The sequence below is a fragment of the Fusarium odoratissimum genome, assembly GCF_000260195.1.
Source record: "Fusarium odoratissimum NRRL 54006 unplaced genomic scaffold supercont1.9, whole genome shotgun sequence".
Taxonomy (NCBI): domain Eukaryota; kingdom Fungi; phylum Ascomycota; class Sordariomycetes; order Hypocreales; family Nectriaceae; genus Fusarium; species Fusarium odoratissimum.
Genome location: NW_022158695.1, coordinates 489,085 through 507,169, shown reverse-complemented (window position 1 = coordinate 507,169; position 18,085 = coordinate 489,085). Strand labels below are relative to the sequence as shown.

General features: G+C 48.8%; 8 protein-coding genes across 10 annotated transcripts; 4 read left to right on the top strand and 4 right to left on the bottom strand.

The window, feature by feature from the left end:
• The first annotated feature begins 200 nt into the window (after nt 1-200).
• On the top strand, nt 201-1,930 carry FOIG_06554 (uncharacterized protein). 2 transcript variants are annotated; one of them, XM_031205653.1, is made up of 3 exons: nt 201-502; nt 552-832; nt 1,198-1,930. In XM_031205653.1, exons 1-3 carry the CDS (start codon nt 356-358, stop codon nt 1,268-1,270), a joined length of 501 nt encoding a protein of 166 aa, XP_031064377.1. In that variant the 5' UTR covers nt 201-355; the 3' UTR covers nt 1,271-1,930. The 2 variants fall into 2 exon arrangements, with proteins under 2 accessions (XP_031064377.1, XP_031064378.1); XM_031205654.1 differs by having other exon boundaries at nt 917-1,930.
• Nucleotides 1,931-2,181: 251 nt separating this feature from the next.
• On the top strand, nt 2,182-3,409 carry FOIG_06553 (tagatose 1,6-diphosphate aldolase). Its single transcript, XM_031205652.1, has 3 exons — nt 2,182-2,299; nt 2,350-2,728; nt 2,777-3,409. Exons 1-3 carry the CDS (start codon nt 2,297-2,299, stop codon nt 3,166-3,168), a joined length of 774 nt encoding a protein of 257 aa, XP_031064376.1. The 5' UTR covers nt 2,182-2,296; the 3' UTR covers nt 3,169-3,409.
• Nucleotides 3,410-3,782: 373 nt separating this feature from the next.
• Nucleotides 3,783-5,081, bottom strand: FOIG_06552 (uncharacterized protein; the record flags this gene model as incomplete). The annotated part of the gene is made up of 1 exon (XM_031205651.1): nt 3,783-5,081. The coding sequence occupies one exon, from the start codon at nt 5,079-5,081 to the stop codon at nt 3,783-3,785; it is 1,299 nt and encodes a 432-aa protein (XP_031064375.1).
• A 626-nt stretch (nt 5,082-5,707) lies between these two features.
• FOIG_06551 (uncharacterized protein) lies at nt 5,708-6,092 on the bottom strand (the record flags this gene model as incomplete). The annotated part of the gene is made up of 2 exons (XM_031205650.1): nt 5,708-5,722; nt 6,009-6,092. 2 exons carry the CDS (start codon nt 6,090-6,092, stop codon nt 5,708-5,710), a joined length of 99 nt encoding a protein of 32 aa, XP_031064374.1.
• Nucleotides 6,093-6,576: 484 nt separating this feature from the next.
• On the top strand, nt 6,577-7,791 carry FOIG_06550 (glutathione S-transferase). Its single transcript, XM_031205649.1, has 5 exons — nt 6,577-6,885; nt 6,934-7,155; nt 7,202-7,259; nt 7,307-7,474; nt 7,528-7,791. The coding sequence occupies exons 1-5, from the start codon at nt 6,742-6,744 to the stop codon at nt 7,737-7,739; spliced, it is 804 nt and encodes a 267-aa protein (XP_031064373.1). The 5' UTR covers nt 6,577-6,741; the 3' UTR covers nt 7,740-7,791.
• On the bottom strand, nt 7,264-9,666 carry FOIG_06549 (phosphatidylserine decarboxylase). The gene is made up of 5 exons (XM_031205648.1): nt 9,290-9,666; nt 8,881-9,240; nt 8,753-8,831; nt 8,531-8,702; nt 7,264-8,481 (listed from the first exon to the last, which is right to left on the bottom strand). The coding sequence occupies exons 1-5, from the start codon at nt 9,343-9,345 to the stop codon at nt 7,808-7,810; spliced, it is 1,341 nt and encodes a 446-aa protein (XP_031064372.1). The 5' UTR covers nt 9,346-9,666; the 3' UTR covers nt 7,264-7,807.
• A 138-nt stretch (nt 9,667-9,804) lies between these two features.
• FOIG_06548 (uncharacterized protein) lies at nt 9,805-12,899 on the bottom strand. 2 transcript variants are annotated; one of them, XM_031205647.1, is made up of 3 exons: nt 12,248-12,899; nt 11,532-12,170; nt 9,805-11,435 (listed from the first exon to the last, which is right to left on the bottom strand). In XM_031205647.1, the coding sequence occupies exons 1-3, from the start codon at nt 12,350-12,352 to the stop codon at nt 10,635-10,637; spliced, it is 1,545 nt and encodes a 514-aa protein (XP_031064371.1). In that variant the 5' UTR covers nt 12,353-12,899; the 3' UTR covers nt 9,805-10,634. The 2 variants fall into 2 exon arrangements, with proteins under 2 accessions (XP_031064371.1, XP_031064370.1); XM_031205646.1 differs by having other exon boundaries at nt 9,805-12,170.
• Nucleotides 12,900-14,103: 1,204 nt separating this feature from the next.
• FOIG_06547 (uncharacterized protein) lies at nt 14,104-17,250 on the top strand. The gene is made up of 3 exons (XM_031205645.1): nt 14,104-14,763; nt 14,829-14,889; nt 14,941-17,250. Exons 1-3 carry the CDS (start codon nt 14,632-14,634, stop codon nt 15,885-15,887), a joined length of 1,140 nt encoding a protein of 379 aa, XP_031064369.1. The 5' UTR covers nt 14,104-14,631; the 3' UTR covers nt 15,888-17,250.
• Nucleotides 17,251-18,085: the final 835 nt, after the last annotated feature.

Genomic DNA, 18,085 nt, shown 5'->3' with positions numbered 1-18,085 from the left:
ACCGGAGGTGAGACTATTGGTTGCTCTATTGACTTTGTTGGAAAGGTGCAGGGCCTTCATGCACTCCTCGGAGAAAAAGACTAGGGTTGATATGCGGTCATTGGCATGGTTCAGAGACGTTGAAATGATGGCGGCAAGAGGTAAGCGGCCAATGGTAGGTTTCACAGTCTCGGGCAAGTCCCTTACTGTGATAGGCAAGGGGAACTTGTCAGTTTGTACTGATATACCTCACGTCCACCAAGCCGAATTCTGCTTGTCTTGATGTAGTTCCTCTCTTATTCTCCGGAACAGATACCTTTCAGGGTAAAACGCTCCAAGCGTCCTCGAACTACGACTTCTCGATATTATATGAACAATGGCTGGTTTTAGCCAAGGCCATCAACGCACACTTCTCCCTGCCACCGAACTACCGCCTGCCCCTAAACCCCGCGTCGTTCTCCCGCATTACCCCAGAGTCGGTGTCACGATTGCCTGTGAAACCTGTCGAAAGCGAAAGATCAGAGTTAGTCTCTCGAATGCTCCTCAAACTGGTATCTAACCTTTTATCGTAGTGCAATGGGAATCGGCCTCGCTGTAAAGGCTGCATCCGAGCTGGGTCAGAATGCAACTACGCGCCCATGAATAAAGATCACGAGTTACGACAACGTTACGAACATCTACAAATCGAAAAGACGGATTATCAAAAGCTTATCTACTTACTTCGATCACGAGACCACAAAGAAGCGCATGTCATTCTTGATATGCTACGGCAAAACACGAGCGTACACGAGGTTCTTAGCCAGGTTGAGCACGGCGATATGTTATGCGAGCTGTCTCTTGTGTCTGAAGAGAGGTATAGTATATTATTTCTTATTCCTTCGCCCCACGGATTCTCCTACCATGCGCAGAGAGCCCTTGTGACTGACCCTGAGCTCAGAGTGTGCAATAGCTCAAGCAGGTCACGAGCCATCGAGAGCCCTCGTTCACTGCAATCGGAGAGCGACTGAGTAGGCTTTTCGATATACACTTCCCAGATTTAGCTTTCTTTTAGCTATCGACCTGTTTATCTGAGGTCCTCGTCACTATCTACAAGAACTACTCTTGCACATCTTGATACACAATTTTGCCCTACCTTGCCGCTTCATCACCTTCTTTGATATTCCTGCATTCTTGAGCATTGCGCGCTTCCGTATTAGACTCTTGCTGACTCAGATCAAGCAACATCGTCACCACAAACTTCACTTCACCGATTAGCTTCGGGTCCCCGATACTCTCAGGCACAGGCTCCTAGAAACGAATACGACACCACAACGGCACGAACACCATTTTATACTGTTCGCAACACGATCAGGCAATGGATGAATGAAATATTTTGACGGCCGATCCGGATACCAAGATCTTATCCAGGAAGGGCATAAATCGCCCTAACATCGATCGCACTGGGGTGGATCATGGAACACGATTCACGAACACAACATCAGGGAGCCCTTTGCCTCATGTATCAGGACACATTACGGAACTTCTTTGCATCATATACTTTTATATTGCCTTTCTCTTCTTGAAATGCTGCTGGATACTTCAAAATAAGAACCTTGCTGCATCATGGCGTTGTCTCAGCTTGTCCGCAGAAACATCACGGATTAAGAGGATTCTCATCAAAGAGCTATAAATTTTCTCTGTCGAGGATAAACTATCGAAGCAAATTGCTAGAATGAGCATGTCGGTGGATGATGGGTTGGCCAGCTTGTAAGGTACATACGGACTTTATGACGGGCTCGCTGGAGGGAGATGGGTTCTGCAGATTGCAAAGGGATAGTTGAACATTGTCGGGTTTTCGGTTTCATAACTAGTGAACTGTATATACATATATATGACCTCGATTGCGGAAACATTTCGCAGTAACATCAGGCTTTGCCAGTCAGTATCTTCACTCAACTGGCACAATCAAGAAACACAGCGGTCTCAGGACACATGAATATAACATTTACTATATGTAAGCATATCATAAATTTATCTGTCAACTTCTACGTTATGTGAGTTTGCCAAATCGGGTAAAATAAAGTCTATAATCCTGTTGCCGTTAACACCTCGCCCAAATGAGGAGTTGGTGGCTCTAATTTCCTTATTGGATGATGACTAAACCAAATACGCTGATGCTGTCTATGTCACCCCATCCAATCGGTTTGCTCCTCAACAGACAACTCATTGTATACCAGTTCATCATGCCAGAACCAACTGAAAACTTGAGAAACACGAACCGAACCTTACGTATCTTGGAAGATGCTGTCAAGGGTAACTATGGGGTCTTAGCAGCAATATGGTTTGCCGTCCGCAGTATCGTTGGCGCTTCGTACTAACTATAATACTCAGCTACAATATCGAACATCTCACAGCCATAGTCAAAGCAGCCGAAGAAAACGATCCCCACTGGTTCTCCTTCTATTCCCCTCTACCCTGAGACAGCTACCAACTCTAGCCTGGGCAGCATCTGCAGCTATCAAATCAGCGACCGTTCCGCTCTCTCTTCATCTCGATCATGCACAAGATGTTTCACAGATCGAAGAGGTTGTGAAAACTTTACCTTTTGACTCTATCATGGTTGATATGAGCCATTACGATCATGAGGAAAATCTTGCTAAGACTGCTGCATTGACGAAGTTGTGTCATAAGCGGGGTATTGCTGTCGAGGCAGAGAGTGGACGGATCAATGGGGGGGAAGATGGCATTGCTGATACTGATGATCTTGAAGGTTAGTACCTCTCATCGCCATAGTAACAGTTGTCTAATACAGGGACAGCCTTATTCACTTCTCCCGAGGAGGTAGAAGACTTCCTCAAAGCAGGTATAGACATCCTGGCCCCGAGCGTCGGCAATATTCACGGTGATTATGGCCCCAAAGGACCGGACCTCGACCTTGCCAGACTCTCATCTATTGATAAACAGATCCGTGGGCATGCATTCATGGCACTTCACGGGACAAATGACTTCACTGCTCAGATCATGCAAGACTGTATCGAAGCTGGAGCCGTGAAGCTCAATGTCAACAAATTGCTCTTGGAGGTCTGGCATGTCCACTTGAAGGAGAATGCACATAAACCTTTCATGCAGCGTGTAGATGAAGGTATAGAGATACTACAGGCCGAGGTTGATAGATGGATAGATATTTGTGGAAGTACTGGTAAGGCATAGTCAAGCTCATAAGGCACGACACTTGGAAATTGCAGAATGCTTAGCAGTCCAGGACAAGTTCCTCATGATGACTCTTTTCAGTGGTTCGATGTTGGGGTAAATAAACTAGTAAACCATTTTCTATTTCTTTCTCAGGTGCCCCTTTCCGGAGAACTTTGGCATCTTATATCATTCAACATTACTGCGAGTCTGCGTCCACGCTGAAATCAGCCAATAATACAAACACCTGATCAAGATTCCATATGAACTCTCATCATTGCTGACCAGTATTCCCGTCTCTCTCTCTACTGTAAAATAAAACTCCGGCGTAGAATTTGACAATCTTTCGACAGTCAACATAACCACCGCATACTCTTCTCCTCTTCTTTATCACTGCCAGCCACCAACTCTTTCGTCAGAGGTTTCATCTCCCGAGTCATTATCACCCTCCTCATAGCTATCTTTCACTCTAGTTGACGCTCAATAGTCTGGGCTCCTCTGTGTTAGATTCCCCAACAGTTGAGCATCCACATAGACAAATGGGCGCTTCTCCCAGGACTCTTCCCATTCTTTGGGCGAGAATTCAGCCAACCCTTCCGGCACTTGTCTGTCTGGTGAATGAGTTTATGAAAATGTCAAAAAATGGCCTCTCGGGTCTCAGACCATTCCATTCCGGTGTCATGGTTAGGCGGCAGAGGAACCGGTTCGCAGCCTGGGCCAACAAATCCGATATATGCCATGGCGCTATAGATCTCTTGGTTGAGTTCATTGAGAGGCGCTTCGAGATCATCATAAAAGCCCTCGTATATGTGAGCTCCTTGCCGGATGAACTCTGCGATGACAGAATCATTCCGCTCAAAGTCTTGCAGATGAGTGAGGAGCGGTGTGTTACCAAGAAGGTCCCATCTGTTGATGTCGGCTCCGTGCTCCACAAGAGTCTGGGTCATTTTGACTGCTGGGTGTGCCATCTCCTCTTCGGGGCATTTTATGAAGTGGAGTGGAGTTTTCCCAAAGGGATTAGCACTATTCGGATCAATCCCCTCCATAAGTAGACCCTTTGCCATGCTTATGTCTCCGTTGCTCACTGCCTGATGCAGAGCAGTGAGCCCTGTCCCAGTATGTGTCATCAAATCAGCCCCAGCCTTGATGAGAGATTCTGCAATGTCAATGTTGCCGCCCTTTACAGCAAAGTATAGAGTATTTGCACCTTTCTCTAACTTCATGAATCGATATTGGTTGTCGACGGCTTGCGGAGATCCCAAACACCTCAAGCCTAAAAATGCATTATCCGCCACAGCTCTTCTGGTGTAACTGATTGGGTAATAATCTAGGGCAGTACAATCCTTGTTTAGCTGAACAGCCGGCAACCTCTGGCGAATAAACCACTCACGAGCATCGATGCTGACCCTGTGGTTAATGCTGGCCCCATGATTGAGGAGTAGGGACACAATCTCCTTGTGTCCATTGAAAGCGGCCCAGTGAAAGGCAGTTACTTGGTTGTCAAGTTGCAAGGGAACCCTATGGCCAGTCTTGATAGCGTTTGGTCCGGTAGTATAGTAGGTGACTGTCTCGGTCGCATCATCAGAGTGGATGTTAGCTCCTATATGAAGGGCTCGAATGACGCCAGCAATGTCATTGCGCTTCGCCGATACTAGCAAAGCTGCCGAATGGTTGTCCCTCGCATCTCTGATATAGATTTGCTTCGTCACGAGCCTGCGGATGTCCTTACAGGTCGCTGCAAGGTTGAGGGCATCCACGTATACCTGAAGAGGGTTGTGCTCGGGCTCAGGCTCAGGCCAATAATCCCATTCCCAGCTCTCCTCTTTGTGGACCCTATTTTCATCCAGGATTTTGTCGATGATACACTTGATGATTTCTGGGGGGAAATTGGTGAGGGTAAGGGGGCGTCCCGCGACGCAAATTTGAGGAGACATGATATTGTCAGCTAAAGAAAGATGCGGCTCAGGATGTGGCTTCGGTTGGCGGTCTCTCCGAGAACTAAGCGAAATATATGTGATTGTGGGGAAGAAGGAAGGACATAGTTATTCAGGTAGGGAGAGATTCTATTCATGGAGGCATGCTGGGGCTCATCTGGTGACTACTCGCTGATTATTGTTGCTAGATCTAGATCATATATTCAAGCTTTTACTCTTTGGAACTTAAGGGTCGCAAATCGTTGAATCCACGTGTAAAGCTTGACGAGTTTTAGCATGGTCGTGCACGAAGCTACCTGGTACTTACCACCTCGACTGACAGTCTCAGCCCTGAAGTAAATACGTCCATGATTCATGTTGCACTCTTGGCTTCCTGTAGTGATGTAATTATTTTAATTGAGAGATACTCTAGGAGTATTGCTGCCAATGCAGGTCCAATATAACAAGACGTGGTTGTAATCAACATCTTAGCCCAATACTGAGATCCCTTTTGTGCTAGGCCTACGCTGCGAATCGTTATCAGATAACAAAAGAATTATTTTAGTAATTCTAAGGCTTTCTGCGGTTATACAAGCTAATTTTAGTTTTAACGGAATATAAATTCCTCTGTGAAGTCTAAGTGGTGACTAAGTGGTGGTAGACTGAGCACTGTCAGCGAACTCAGAGAAATCTTGATGCTTTGATCCCTGTGTCTACTCCAGCTTTTGAAGATTTATCCTTTAGTGTCTCTTTATTATTCCAGCGGTTCATGGACTTATAAATCTTATGCAAGTGTTCAGCTCAGACAGCAATGCTAACATAACCCTAACAAATAGACCAAGTGTAGCATCTAGTTAATAAGTGACCAGTCGCCGATAACTTTATTTGGGATGTCTGTTCGCCGCGGCAGCTTTTATGTGTTTTGCGGGATCATACGGTGTCGCTTACACCAAGTTTCGATGGTCGATCGGTGTCCGGAGCCGAAAGTGGGGCCGATCCGGCACCAAGTCCGTTGCAAAGATACGTATCCATGATGGGGAACCTGAGAATATGACGGCTGCACTGGAGACTCCAGAACAAATATAATAGCTCTGAAAGTCTGCTACAAATAATGATGGGTTGGGGCTAATGGGAATAAGCTTAACGTCGAGAAATTAATCTGGTGAGCAGCTCAGGAACAAAACTCTGTGAAAAAGTTGACTTCGTCCTCAGCCAATCAAAGGAGAGAACCCACGAACAGTCTGGAGCTCAGAGCAATGACATCAATGACCCTGGCCTGGTAGTTCACTCAAAGTGCTGACGCTGATAGCGATTTGCCAGAAGAGCCAGTCTCATATCATCAGAGCAAAAGGGGGGGTCCTTCAGGATCATAAATAAAACAATCGATATCAGCAACAACTGGAGTATTTCCCCATGGAGCATTCGGAGACGGGCTGATTACAAAGACTGTTGTAACAATCGCGCAATGTGCCTTGGTCCAATGTGGGTTCAACCTCCACCAACTTCGGATTACCAAGCCAAATCCAGCTGTACAATGAATAATCCATCCAATCCCCAGAAAAAGGAACCCCTCACTATGCCGTAGTTCTACAGATGTAGAATTTGTAACCTCATATCATTATATAAAGTGTCTTTCCCCTCCCTCGGTCTCATTCTCATATCTACACCCTCAAATTAATTAATGACATCGCGCATCACCCAATTGGGAAAGCAACTCTTCACAATGGCTCAAAAGACCAAGACCGACATCACCCTCTACACCACCAACACGCCCAATGGCATCAAACCCTCTATTCTGCTCGAGGAGCTTAACCTCGAGTACAAGGTAATCTCTCACTCTCCACATTCATGCGTGCAACACTGACGGTCCCAGGTGTATCCTATCAAGATGACAGAGAATGAGCAGAAGGAAGAGTGGTTCCTCAAGATCAACCCCAACGGTCGCATCCCTGCTCTCACCGATACTCTCGACGGCAAGCAGATCCGTGTTTTTGAGAGTGGTGCTATGCTGCAGTACCTCGTTGATCGCTATGATAAGGATCATAAGCTTTCGTTCCCTCATGGATCTGCTGAGCATTGGGAGATGACCAGCTGGGTGAGCTTTCTCATTATATTGTCGGATCATAGCTAACAATTCGCAGCTCATGTGGCAGATGGGTGGCCTCGGTCCCATGCAGGGTCAAGCCAACCACTTCAAGCGTATGTTCTCACTCATGCAATTAATGATACTATACTGACATGCGCAGGCTATGCTCCCGAAAAGATTGAGTACGGCATCAACCGCTACACCAACGAGACCCGCCGTCTCTACCGCACCCTCGACACTCACCTCGCCCAGACATCATCCGGCTACATCGTCGGCGACAAAGTAACCATCGCCGACATTTCCATTTGGGGCTGGGTCTCCAGCGCAAGTAAGTCTCTCTGTTCCCCAACATCACCACCACCGTTTCCTAACACCCAACAGAATGGGCTGGCGTTGATCTCTCCGAGTTCCCTCACCTCGAGAAGTGGCTCTACAAGCTCCTTGAGCGTCCTGGTTTCGAGGCTGGTCGTCATGTTCCTACGCGCCACACCGCGTTTGAGCTGGCCAAGCTGAGTGAGGAGGAACTTGAGGCAAAGGCTAGTGCGTCCAAGGCTTGGGTTCAGTCTGGTATGAAGGAAGATGCGAAGAAATAAATAATGACAGCATAAACGAAGCGTAATACATTCTGTTTTAACTATCTCCCGATTTACCTGGAGCTGTCTTACTTCTTCACGACAGCCAGCTGGCTTCGAACTGGCACGTTCTCCTCCCTACCAACCTCGGGAAATCCCTCAACCTTGACGCCCTTGCGGAAGATAACACAATGCGTCGAGCCTCCAAAGTGGAACATGCCCGTCTCCTGTCCCTTCTTGACGTGCTGTCCCTCCTTAACGGTAATCTCACATGTACTAACCTCATCCATACCAATACCAACAAACGCAAGGAGTCCGATCGCCGGCTCATCAGCCTCAATCAGAATGATAGCCCTCGTTGCCAATGCACTCAAATATCCCTGACTCTGCGACAATCCCGCTGACGAGATCTCCGTCGATCCAGGTTCGCCTACACCTTCGAATAGAGGCTCGCTGAAATACGTACCGTCTTGGACGAAGGCACGTACGACCTTACCGGAGACGGGAGTGTGCCAGCGGTGATAGGAGAGAGCGGACAGGAAGGCTTGGTAGATCGTTCCGCCGGCGAATTTCTCAGCCAGAGGATCATGAGCCAGCATGTCGAGGATAGAGTAAGGTTGGCCCTTTGCGAAGAAACGGTCGCGGAGTTTCACGTCGCGTTCGATGTTGTAGACGCGTGATTCGCAGCAGTTGGCGATGACGAGGTCGTCATCTGGTGAAGCAACGGGACGAGCGCTGTCGCGAACCTTGCGAGTAAAAAAGTCTATGCCAATTGTGAGCTATGGTTCATGGTGGTGACGCTTTTGGCTTACCGTCCCAGGACTTGAAGCCGTAGTATTTGGCTGATGGATCACACTCAAAGACCTCCTCAAACTTGAAGTTCGTTTTGTTGGGCTTGTTGGCGACCTCGACGAGGTCATTCAGACCCACGGGTCCGAACCAGCCCTGCTTGTGATCTCCCAGAACTTCAGCCGATTTAGGTGTCTACTCGTTGTCAGTGCAACTGTCGGGATAACTCGTATGGACTAACATACCATGAGAAATTTGCCCCAGTGGTTGAGAACCTTCTTCAGCATCCGATTCACATCAGGGTCCAAAAACGCCGCATAACCACTACCTTGATCAGCAATCACCCTCTCATCCCATCTCTAATTAAACCCACCTAGGCGTTCCCATAGGATAGTCAAAGATGGCACAAAGCGGCACACCTACCATGCCCACACTCTCCGCCGCATCCGTCCACTCTGGCGCCGTGCTAAAAATGTGATTGAGCACCTGCAGCATATGCTCGTAGTCTCTCAACTGAGGTGTACCAGTAGGATCACTCTGGTACGGGTGTTTCTGGGGGATCTCCTCAAACATCTGGATGAAGTACATGTACACGCGGGGCGTCTTCTCAATAAAGTCTTTGAACTCTTGAAGAACGGGGACGAGCTCTTTGGGGTTCTCGTCGGCGTGCTTTGTGACGCGGCGCATGTACTCTCTGTGCACGCGATGATCGGCGGGAAGCCATGCTCCGGGTCTGTGAGTGTTAGTGCATGGTGATGTTGGGTCGAGAGCGTAGGTCTTACTTGTGAATCCGGTGCTTGGCGGGGATTTTATGATGATCTCCGTGCTGATGAACCATTGTCACGGTTGCTATCTTACACTGAAGCAATTGTAAACATGTAAGTGAATTCTAAATGCCAAGAACAGTCCCAAGATATCTCCCGATCTATATATAAATACCCCATACACAAGCCAGATCTCACTCACTCTACGTCAGCATCTCGATGATGCAAATCATATGGAGTAAACTAACAAGACAAACTCCACACGCGGGCATTACCGCATCGCATCAGATCCGAATTACCCGTTTCTGGAATGCCGTTATCCGTACGCAATTCCCTGGTAATTCTTCGTTTTAATAATGAGAACTGCATGAATTCACGCGAGTTTCAATGTGCCGATCTCCCGATTGAAACGCGTACAGCCAAAGAGTAATGATGACGTTGTGGGCGTTTTTTGAGACCGGGTTTTCCGAAAAAGCTTCAGAGCTGAGGGGTAACTTAGTGATGTTAGGGTGATATCCCCTTGGAATAACCTGTTTCGATATAGAATACCTGATATTCAGCTTGAGATGCTCAATCCTCATTAACATCGTGATGAGTATTCGTTCAAGGTTTCTTGGCACATACCTCTTAAGGCTCAAAGAAACAATAAGAGAGTGAGCTCATTCACAAACACGGCACGGCACGGCATCTAATAATTTAACGTCTTGTTATTGATTCACTCAACTTCGCTCTCCAAAATCTCTAATAACAAGATAACTGAGCAGGTTCCAGTCGCTAGAACTAACTCACGCCAGTATCACCCCAGACTCTCGCTCACTCAGTCAGAGCGAATCCCATCACAAGGCCCATCAATTCTATCATTCCGCTCCAGTTCATGTCCCCTCCTCCTTTGGCAAGAATATAACAAGAAGTACCATTTTAACGGCAAAACCACTCAACTATCAAAACGCAAAACAAAAAGCTCAAACGCCGATAATTAAATACGAATAATGAAGGACTCCGGGAAAGACGTGTATCTCTCACATCACCAGATCTCAGACAGCCTACCGCTTGAGCCTGTCAGGTCGGTGAATGCTTGACCTTTCCGCGAGTGAAGTCGTGTCTCGGTGACAAGGTCGCTATCTTTGGTCCGGATGGGGTGGAACGGATCGCTAAAGTTGTGACAAAGGGAATGGCAGTTGCGTCGCTAAAGAGATAGCAGGCTGAGTTGGTATGATACGATTTAACACAATGGCTGAATGCAAGCAGATTGTAAAGGAAATTCGTTACGTCGTAAGTGTTGTCAGACACGTAGGGAAGGGAATGGGTATCCTCGATATCGTGGTTCCGTCGACCATGGGCAGGCTGGGTGAAGACCAAGTCTTTACATGACCACACAGCATCCGCAGCCTCCCTTGCTATCGTCTTCAACAGGTTGTGGCTGTTGCGGGTGTTGCTGTACCGGTCGTTCAGTAGATGGTTCCGGCTTCGATTGTTCTTGCGCTGGCGCTTGAGGTGCGTTGGGTGCATTGGGCGACAATGGTGTTCTTGGGCTTGGAAGTGGGCTGTTCTGGGGCTTGTCCGAGATCTTAGGCATAGTAGAGTATCCGCCAGCGCGCTGAGTTGGGCTCTTTGTAGGCTCCAGCTTGAGCGGCCACTCTCCCTCTGGTGGTGATGTTTCTCGTTGCTTCTCGTCGGTCTCCTCAGTCTTGTCCGCCTGGTCAAGCTGGTCCGGTTTGCCGAGCTCATTGTCGTTGAGCGGTCGGAAATCTTTGTCATATACATCTCCAAACTTGCCTTCCTTCTCCCACTTCTCCTGTTGTAGGCGTCGGGCGACAGTTGGGAGGAGTTGCTGATCAGGAGGAAGTCGAGGATCGGGCTTGTACGAGTTGATCATCCACGGAGGATCGCCTTCAGGCGCCTTGTTTCCTAGTGATAATTCCCCAGATCGGGTCGAAGGTCGAGTCGAGATACTGTTTCCAATAGAGCCAGATCTCGTCTTTGGTCGTCCCGTCGATGCCGTGCCAGTCTTCGAGGGGCCAGACGTCTTTCTTGGGCCCGTCGCGCCCTTCTTGGGCGAAGTATCGGTGGCGGTTCGTTTCGGTGCGGGTAAACTATTGTTGTGATTGCTATTGACCGACATGGCGTCGAATCCCTTCATCATGTGCGCGCTTCCAGGTCGAGTCTTTTCATTTGTCAAAGTCCGTTCATCGTCGGGGCTCTCGCTCGTTTTCCTCGATGCTCGCTCGAAACGATCAACAGATATGGGCGCTGGACTAACCTTGGCAACAGGAATGCGAGAGCCTCCTTTGTGGCTGTTTGAAGTAAAATAAGCATTGCTTTCCTCCTCCGCAATCTCTTCTGGGGTACGTAAATCCCACGATTCGCCTGCGATCTCGGGGTTTCGTCCTTCGACGGCTGTCGAGTTCTTTCGGGATCTAGGGCCATTTTCCGACGCGTCAGTACCACGGCGCATAGCGCTGCGGCTTCGGTCTCGTCGTTGTTTGCTGTGGTTGCGGGTTCTTGGAACAAATATGCCAGCTGCCTGAAGCTCTTCACTCTCTATCCTTGCCAGCTTGTCGCGGTGAATCCACTTGGAACCTTCGTCGACAACTACTACTTCTTGGTCGATAGGTACGGCATTGCGGCTGTATTCGTCTTCGGTCTGAGGGCCAAAGGTTTGTCCCCACGAGTTACCGTTCAAGGCCGGACTAGTCTTGGATTCACTAATGTAGCGCGCTCCAGCTCCGTCAACAGAGTTGTGAAGTTTGGCACTCGAAAGATTATCGTGCGAGTTCACTTTTCGGCCAACTCGGTCCATGCCCGAGTGGTAAGAGTTCGAATTGCCATTTTGGGTGGTAAAATGGTTCTTTTGAGGGTAGTCATGGTTCGTGCCAGCGTTCATGTCATTATCAAAATTCTAGCAAATCATTAGCATCCTCGCCCTGACAAAAGTTGGGGTAGCAGCCATCATGTGGCAACTCCCACGCTTCGTACCTCCTTCTGGGGCATGTTGTATCCCCACGAGTCTGAATGACCATGACTGCTGCGCGGCGGAGTAATGTTCTCGGTTGAGGTCGGTGCGGGTGCCATTGTGGCCATGTTGATGGCGCCCGCGACCTCTAGAAATAAGAGATTTGAGGATGCGTGGAGGGCGGCGAACGAACGGCGTTTGTTCCAAGATGTTTTATGATCGAAAGTCGAATTATATCGTTGTCAATGCTACCGGAATTCGATGTAGCAACTATCGATTAAAGGAGAGGTGTTGTTCATAGACGCAAGCGGCGGTGCGTATGCTGGTCGGAAAGAGTAACGAAGGATCCGGTGATAAAGGGGCGGTTAGATGGCGAAGAGAAGTCGACAAGATAACTTTTGGTGGATGGAATAATGGAATAGACTTGGGGTCAGCCAACAATCAAGATATCGTCGTCACAGAGATATCATGGCTGGGACGATGAAGGCGGCGTCGGGCTCCGAGAGAGCTGTGCAGAGAAGAGAGGGTAGAACAAGAAGACGAAGAAAGATGATCCATGGGAGATTTCCATGAGGGGGGCTGGTTGGTTAGGCTGGCAGATTAAAATTGACACTGTGTTAGCGGGGAGCACCTGAATGAAGCCTGCGCCTGCGCCTGCACGGCCCCTCAGCCGGGCTACATCCCCTGTAAGCCCCCTGTACGGAATCAGCGAGCTCTAAGTGGGCTTTGACGGAAATACAGCTGCGAATTGACAGGGATAGAGAGAAGGAAAGCTCATGTGGCTTCAGATGGGATATGAGTTTGAATGATCGAGAGACATTTCTTACGAGGCAGGTTAGAGCTTGTTTGTCGTTTCTTGTGGGTGACTTAGAGAGGTGCACACAAGTCTAGAACCATTCTCCAATACGAGCGAGGAGACATGATTACGCCACGCTTCATGTACAATGAACACAGACCATCCATTGATATCCATAGCATTGACAAAAGAAAAGCTCAGATAAAAGCATTCGTTCAATTATAGAAGACCCCCAGGCCATCATACAGTCTGCGGTAAGCCCGGTCCCCTTAGTTGCCGCCGCCGGTTGTTTCATTCTGATTGCTCGATGGGCAAAAGGGAGAAGCTCGCGAGTGGAAGGGGAATAAATCAACGTTTCCCCTGATGAGAATAAGCCGCGCCAGGGTTCACGAAGCCACTGACAGGGGCTCATTTGATGACGCCGGGTCTTTTGTTGCTTTTTCCTCACCTGTGAAGCAAGTAATTGCTTGGTCACGCATCATGCACTAGAAACGAAACTCAACGTTGGGAATAGGCACGGATACATGCTCGCAACAAATCATCGTGCCCTCTTGTTATTATAATTCATCTGATATGGGGAGAAATCGGCCTCTCCTAACTCAATGAGTTGATACCGAGATTAGCTTCCCTCCAAAAGCCTGGCCCGTTGCGCTGGGAATGGAACGTTGTCAGCTGGCCCTGTCGATGAATTGACAGGGGAGGTATTAGCACCTACGAATCAATGCCTTGTGAAAGCTTTAAGTTTCTCATTAGGTACAAGGGGGGGAAGAAGCAACGAAAAACAATAACTGTTCAGCGTCACAATCTCCGTCCAATACCCAAGAATGAAGTCATTGCGAGGAGAGAACAAAGTAAAAGCAAGAAAATGACGAGCAATAGACGAGACGGGAAGAAGTTGGCCGCCACAAGGTGAAGAGGTTACCATTTAGGGTCCTTTTAGTGCTTCTAGTGCTCATTAGCGGGACACTGTCTGTGCACTGTACTCTGCTTTTGAGACGGTCCCACAGAACTCAACGGCACTTGTTTCTCCAACATCTCGGTTCATTATCGCAGCCTCCGTCATTATTAAAATTACGTAGCATTCTTTTTCCCTTGCTGGCCTTATACGCCGAACCATCATCCCTTGTTGATTCCTGCGGCGTTGTCTGTGCTTTGACGTTGACATTTATCCGCTGCGATAATACTCTTCAGCCTTGATTTGGTGTTGAGTGAGCCTCCATTCATTGATCCACCATCTGCGCTGCAGCCTGCACATCATCCTCGCATTCCCGGGCACAAGCGAGACGTTGAACCTCATTTCAACTCAGGGACGACAAAGAAACTTCAAAACGTGCTTTGGACGGACGCTCCCGTCTCGGAGCTGCACTAATCTCCCTTGCAGTCGAGATCTCAACCACTTGACATGAGCTTGTCTTCCATTTCCTGAGAGGGACCAAAAATTGTCTTAGACAACTCCGCAATCGCATGGCTGATGGTCTCCATCAAAACTCATTCCTCACAACTCACAAACGCTAGCAATTACACTTTCGGTTCCTGAGTTTAGACAAAGTCAACCAAATCCTTGGGATCAGTTCAACGTTGGAGTAAACGATTTCCATTTCCGTCGACGCCATGGCAGCTGTCATGAGGAGAAGGACCAGAATTGTGTGTATCTCAGATACCCACAATTGCCAGGTCAAGCTCCCGAAGGGTGATGTTCTCATTCACGCTGGAGATTTGACCAACCAAGGGAGTCACGCAGAGGTCTGTAGTTCAGGCCCATATGCTCTTGATGGTCACTTAAAAGACCGAAGCTGATCTCTTTTCAGCTTGCCAAGACAGTCGCTTGGTTAGAGAAGCAGGACTTTGAGGCCAAAATCGTCATCGCTGGTATGCCTCCTCATGGAACAGTGTAGTAGTCTCTGACTCTGTGAACGTCAGGAAATCATGACCTCACTCTAGACCCAAAGTTTTACGCTGAGCATGGCCTGTACTTCCACAACAAGAAACCCCAGTCTCATGACGAGTGTCTACGACTGTTCACGTCTTCGCCTTCGATAACGTACCTCTCTCACGAATCAGCTACCATCCGCCTCAGATCTCATTCAGGGCCGCGTACGCAATTCAAGGTCTTTGGATCGCCTTACTCTCCACGTTTCGGATTGTGGGCGTTTTACTATGATGCTCCTCAAAATCCCAGCAACTGGTCAGATCTGACGTCGATTTGGGAGTCTATACCACTCGACGCGGACATTGTGGTGACGCACACGCCTCCAAGGACGCATTGCGATGAGACGGATGAGCGTCGCGCTACTGGCTGTGAGGCTCTTCGACAGGCGCTTTGGCGAGTGAGACCGCAGCTTGCTGTCTGTGGCCATATTCATGACGGAAGAGGTGCTAAGAGAGTGATGTGGGATCTCAGTTGTCGGAATGTCGCCTATCAAGAAGAGAGTGTCGTACGCTGGCAAGACCCTGGCGAAGGCAATAACAAAACCTGCCTCATAGATCTGACTGGGAAGAAGGCCCCATCTCTTGCTAATGATGGCTCCCATCCAGGTCGATATGGATCAAGTACAAGAGAGCCTGACGTAACGGACGTCCCTCGTTTCATTGACTCAGCAGAGAGCTCTCTATACACCTTCGGATCTGGCCCTGCTGATATACACGCCTCTCATGGCACTACCGGATTAGGAGGGGATCCCGCCTCACCACGGAGCGACCAGACAGCTCTCGCTGGCAGGATGGGTCGTCGAGAGACGTGTGTGGTGAACGCAGCGATTATGAAGAGTCGATATCCCCACACAGGAGGAAAACAGTTCAATAAGCCCATCGTAGTAGAGCTTGATCTCCCCATCTGGGAGGACGAGGGCCATATCGAAGCCCCGTGATTCGCTCTTGGCTTACCCTAGACTCAGGCTCGTGTTGGTGCCCAACGAACCACGTTGGGAAAAGAGAGATGGCCTCAAACGAAGACGAAGCGAGAGCTTTCTTGATAAGTTTACAGATGGTTGTGGGCTACTGATATGTTTGCTACGCTGTGACGCACCATCTGCATCATGCTGGATCGGGATGCAATTGATCGATGTGGTGGTATTCGTCGTGAACCAACATTGGGTAGCTTGGAGTCGTAGTCGGATCCAACGGATGAACTGTAATGCATCTGTAGTACATGAACGTGGTCCCAATGGTTGTTCGAGGGGTAGAGGAGCGAGAGCTAATTGAACCTTCAATTGAATTGAAACCTTGTTCTCATCAATGTATTACAATGTCGCGTCACGTCTTTGGCATGTAGTGACTCGTCTTTAGATGGCTACCCTAGACCTGGGCTGAAGCTCACGATCAACTCTCAGACTTCAAGGAACAAGTCCTCAAGATCAGGGGATGATCAGTCGCACGAGCCAGTCACATCCGTTTCCCACCAATGCTATAGCCGGCATCTGCTCGATCTTACGGTGAAGCCATTCCCCTCCCGTTGAGACGCCAAGGAGACAAAGAAATCTTATCCCTTGCGACATGAAACAGGACCAATCTGATGATAATCCTCCACGTGCCTATAGCATTAACATCAACCAAAACCTCTCCATGCTCATTCATGGTCGTCCGAGTTACAGAATCAAAAGAGAGATCCAACCCAAACAAACAAACCAATCAAGCCTGACGCTGCGGGGAGCCAACAGGGCTCCGCCAAGAGGGGCGCCATATCCTCACATTTCATTCCTGCTCACCGCCAGTCTTTGTCGTGATACCCTCAGCCCAATAGCGTGGCTTAGGTGCCCCGTGTTTTTTCTATCTTGGGAGCGGCGAAGCCAAGCATTCTTGTCTCTTTTGAGCCTGAGCTTGATGAATTTACACGAGCTAGATCAGGTACGGTAGTTCAACCCCGCGTTTACCGCTCGGGAAGAAGCAAAAGAATTTAAAACATGGCAGACGATGATCTTTCCAGGTACAGGCCCTTGAGGCATTTGACCGACGCGGGTGCAGGCGGGATGTTCCCTGGAGTTTGGGAGGTCATTAACTAGACGCGTGCGAGGGGTCATGACATCGCCAATCGCGGGATCGTCAAAGGGTACCGGTATCGATCGAGCTGTAGAGTTGGTGCCAGATGGATCAAGTTTACAATAGCTATAGAACATTCTTGGGCTCACATGGTGGATATCGTCAATGGTCCAGCTTTGTCTCTTCAAAACTTGGAAACCTGATCTTGACAGTACAAAAAAAGCCGGATCCAAGAATTTGACGTCTGGTAAAGAGCACACCCACGTGGTGCGTTGCCCTCCATCGCAAGCTACCGAACAACGTCAAGGAACTCGTGCCGGGCCACACACTTGGATTTTCTGGCCCTAACGTCAACCGTATGATCGTGGTACGTCTTGTATGTCATTGCGCTTGAGAGATGAGAACGACGGCGTGTCTCGCGATGACTGTCGTGGAACAGGAATTCAATGTTTGTATTGTCTGAAGCTTCAGAGGCAGAACTCTTCTAGAACCTTGCTGCCACTCACGTTTCATCTCTCACTCAGCTTGTAGCTCTACGCAGTAAGCAGCAGCAAAGAGGTACTTTGGCGCTTCTTCCCAGGGATAAGCCTAGAAGCTCAGGCCTGTGATCCCCAAAGCCACATGCTGCGATCAGATTCAAGCACCGGCCTTGCCTCGAGATGGCTAGACAGCTCCCGTGAGGAGGGTCTTTTATCAATCGTTGCCGTCTGCTATACCTATCAGAGACGTGCACCCTCCACGCTCCTTACTCAGTTGGGAAGCAACCCCCTGGACAAAACTGTCGATGATCTTCCCTTGGTTTCGCTCGTTCTGGCGGTGGCCGTTGGTTGGCTTTGTCTTCCCTAGCTTGGTCTTCTGTTTGTTCAGATGCCCGGCTGTAACCTGGCCAGATACGGAGACCTGGAGAGTATTACGCGTGCTGAGCTGATCCTGATCTTACTGACATATGGAGGAATGTGTGATTTAGCCTAGAGCTGAACAGTCCGTTTGGGAAAAAGCCCTCATTCAGAGACAGAGATGCTTATCTTGATTGGTCGGCATATCACAGAGATGTGATCAGATGCAGAGCCCGTTGGCGGCCCCGCCCTCT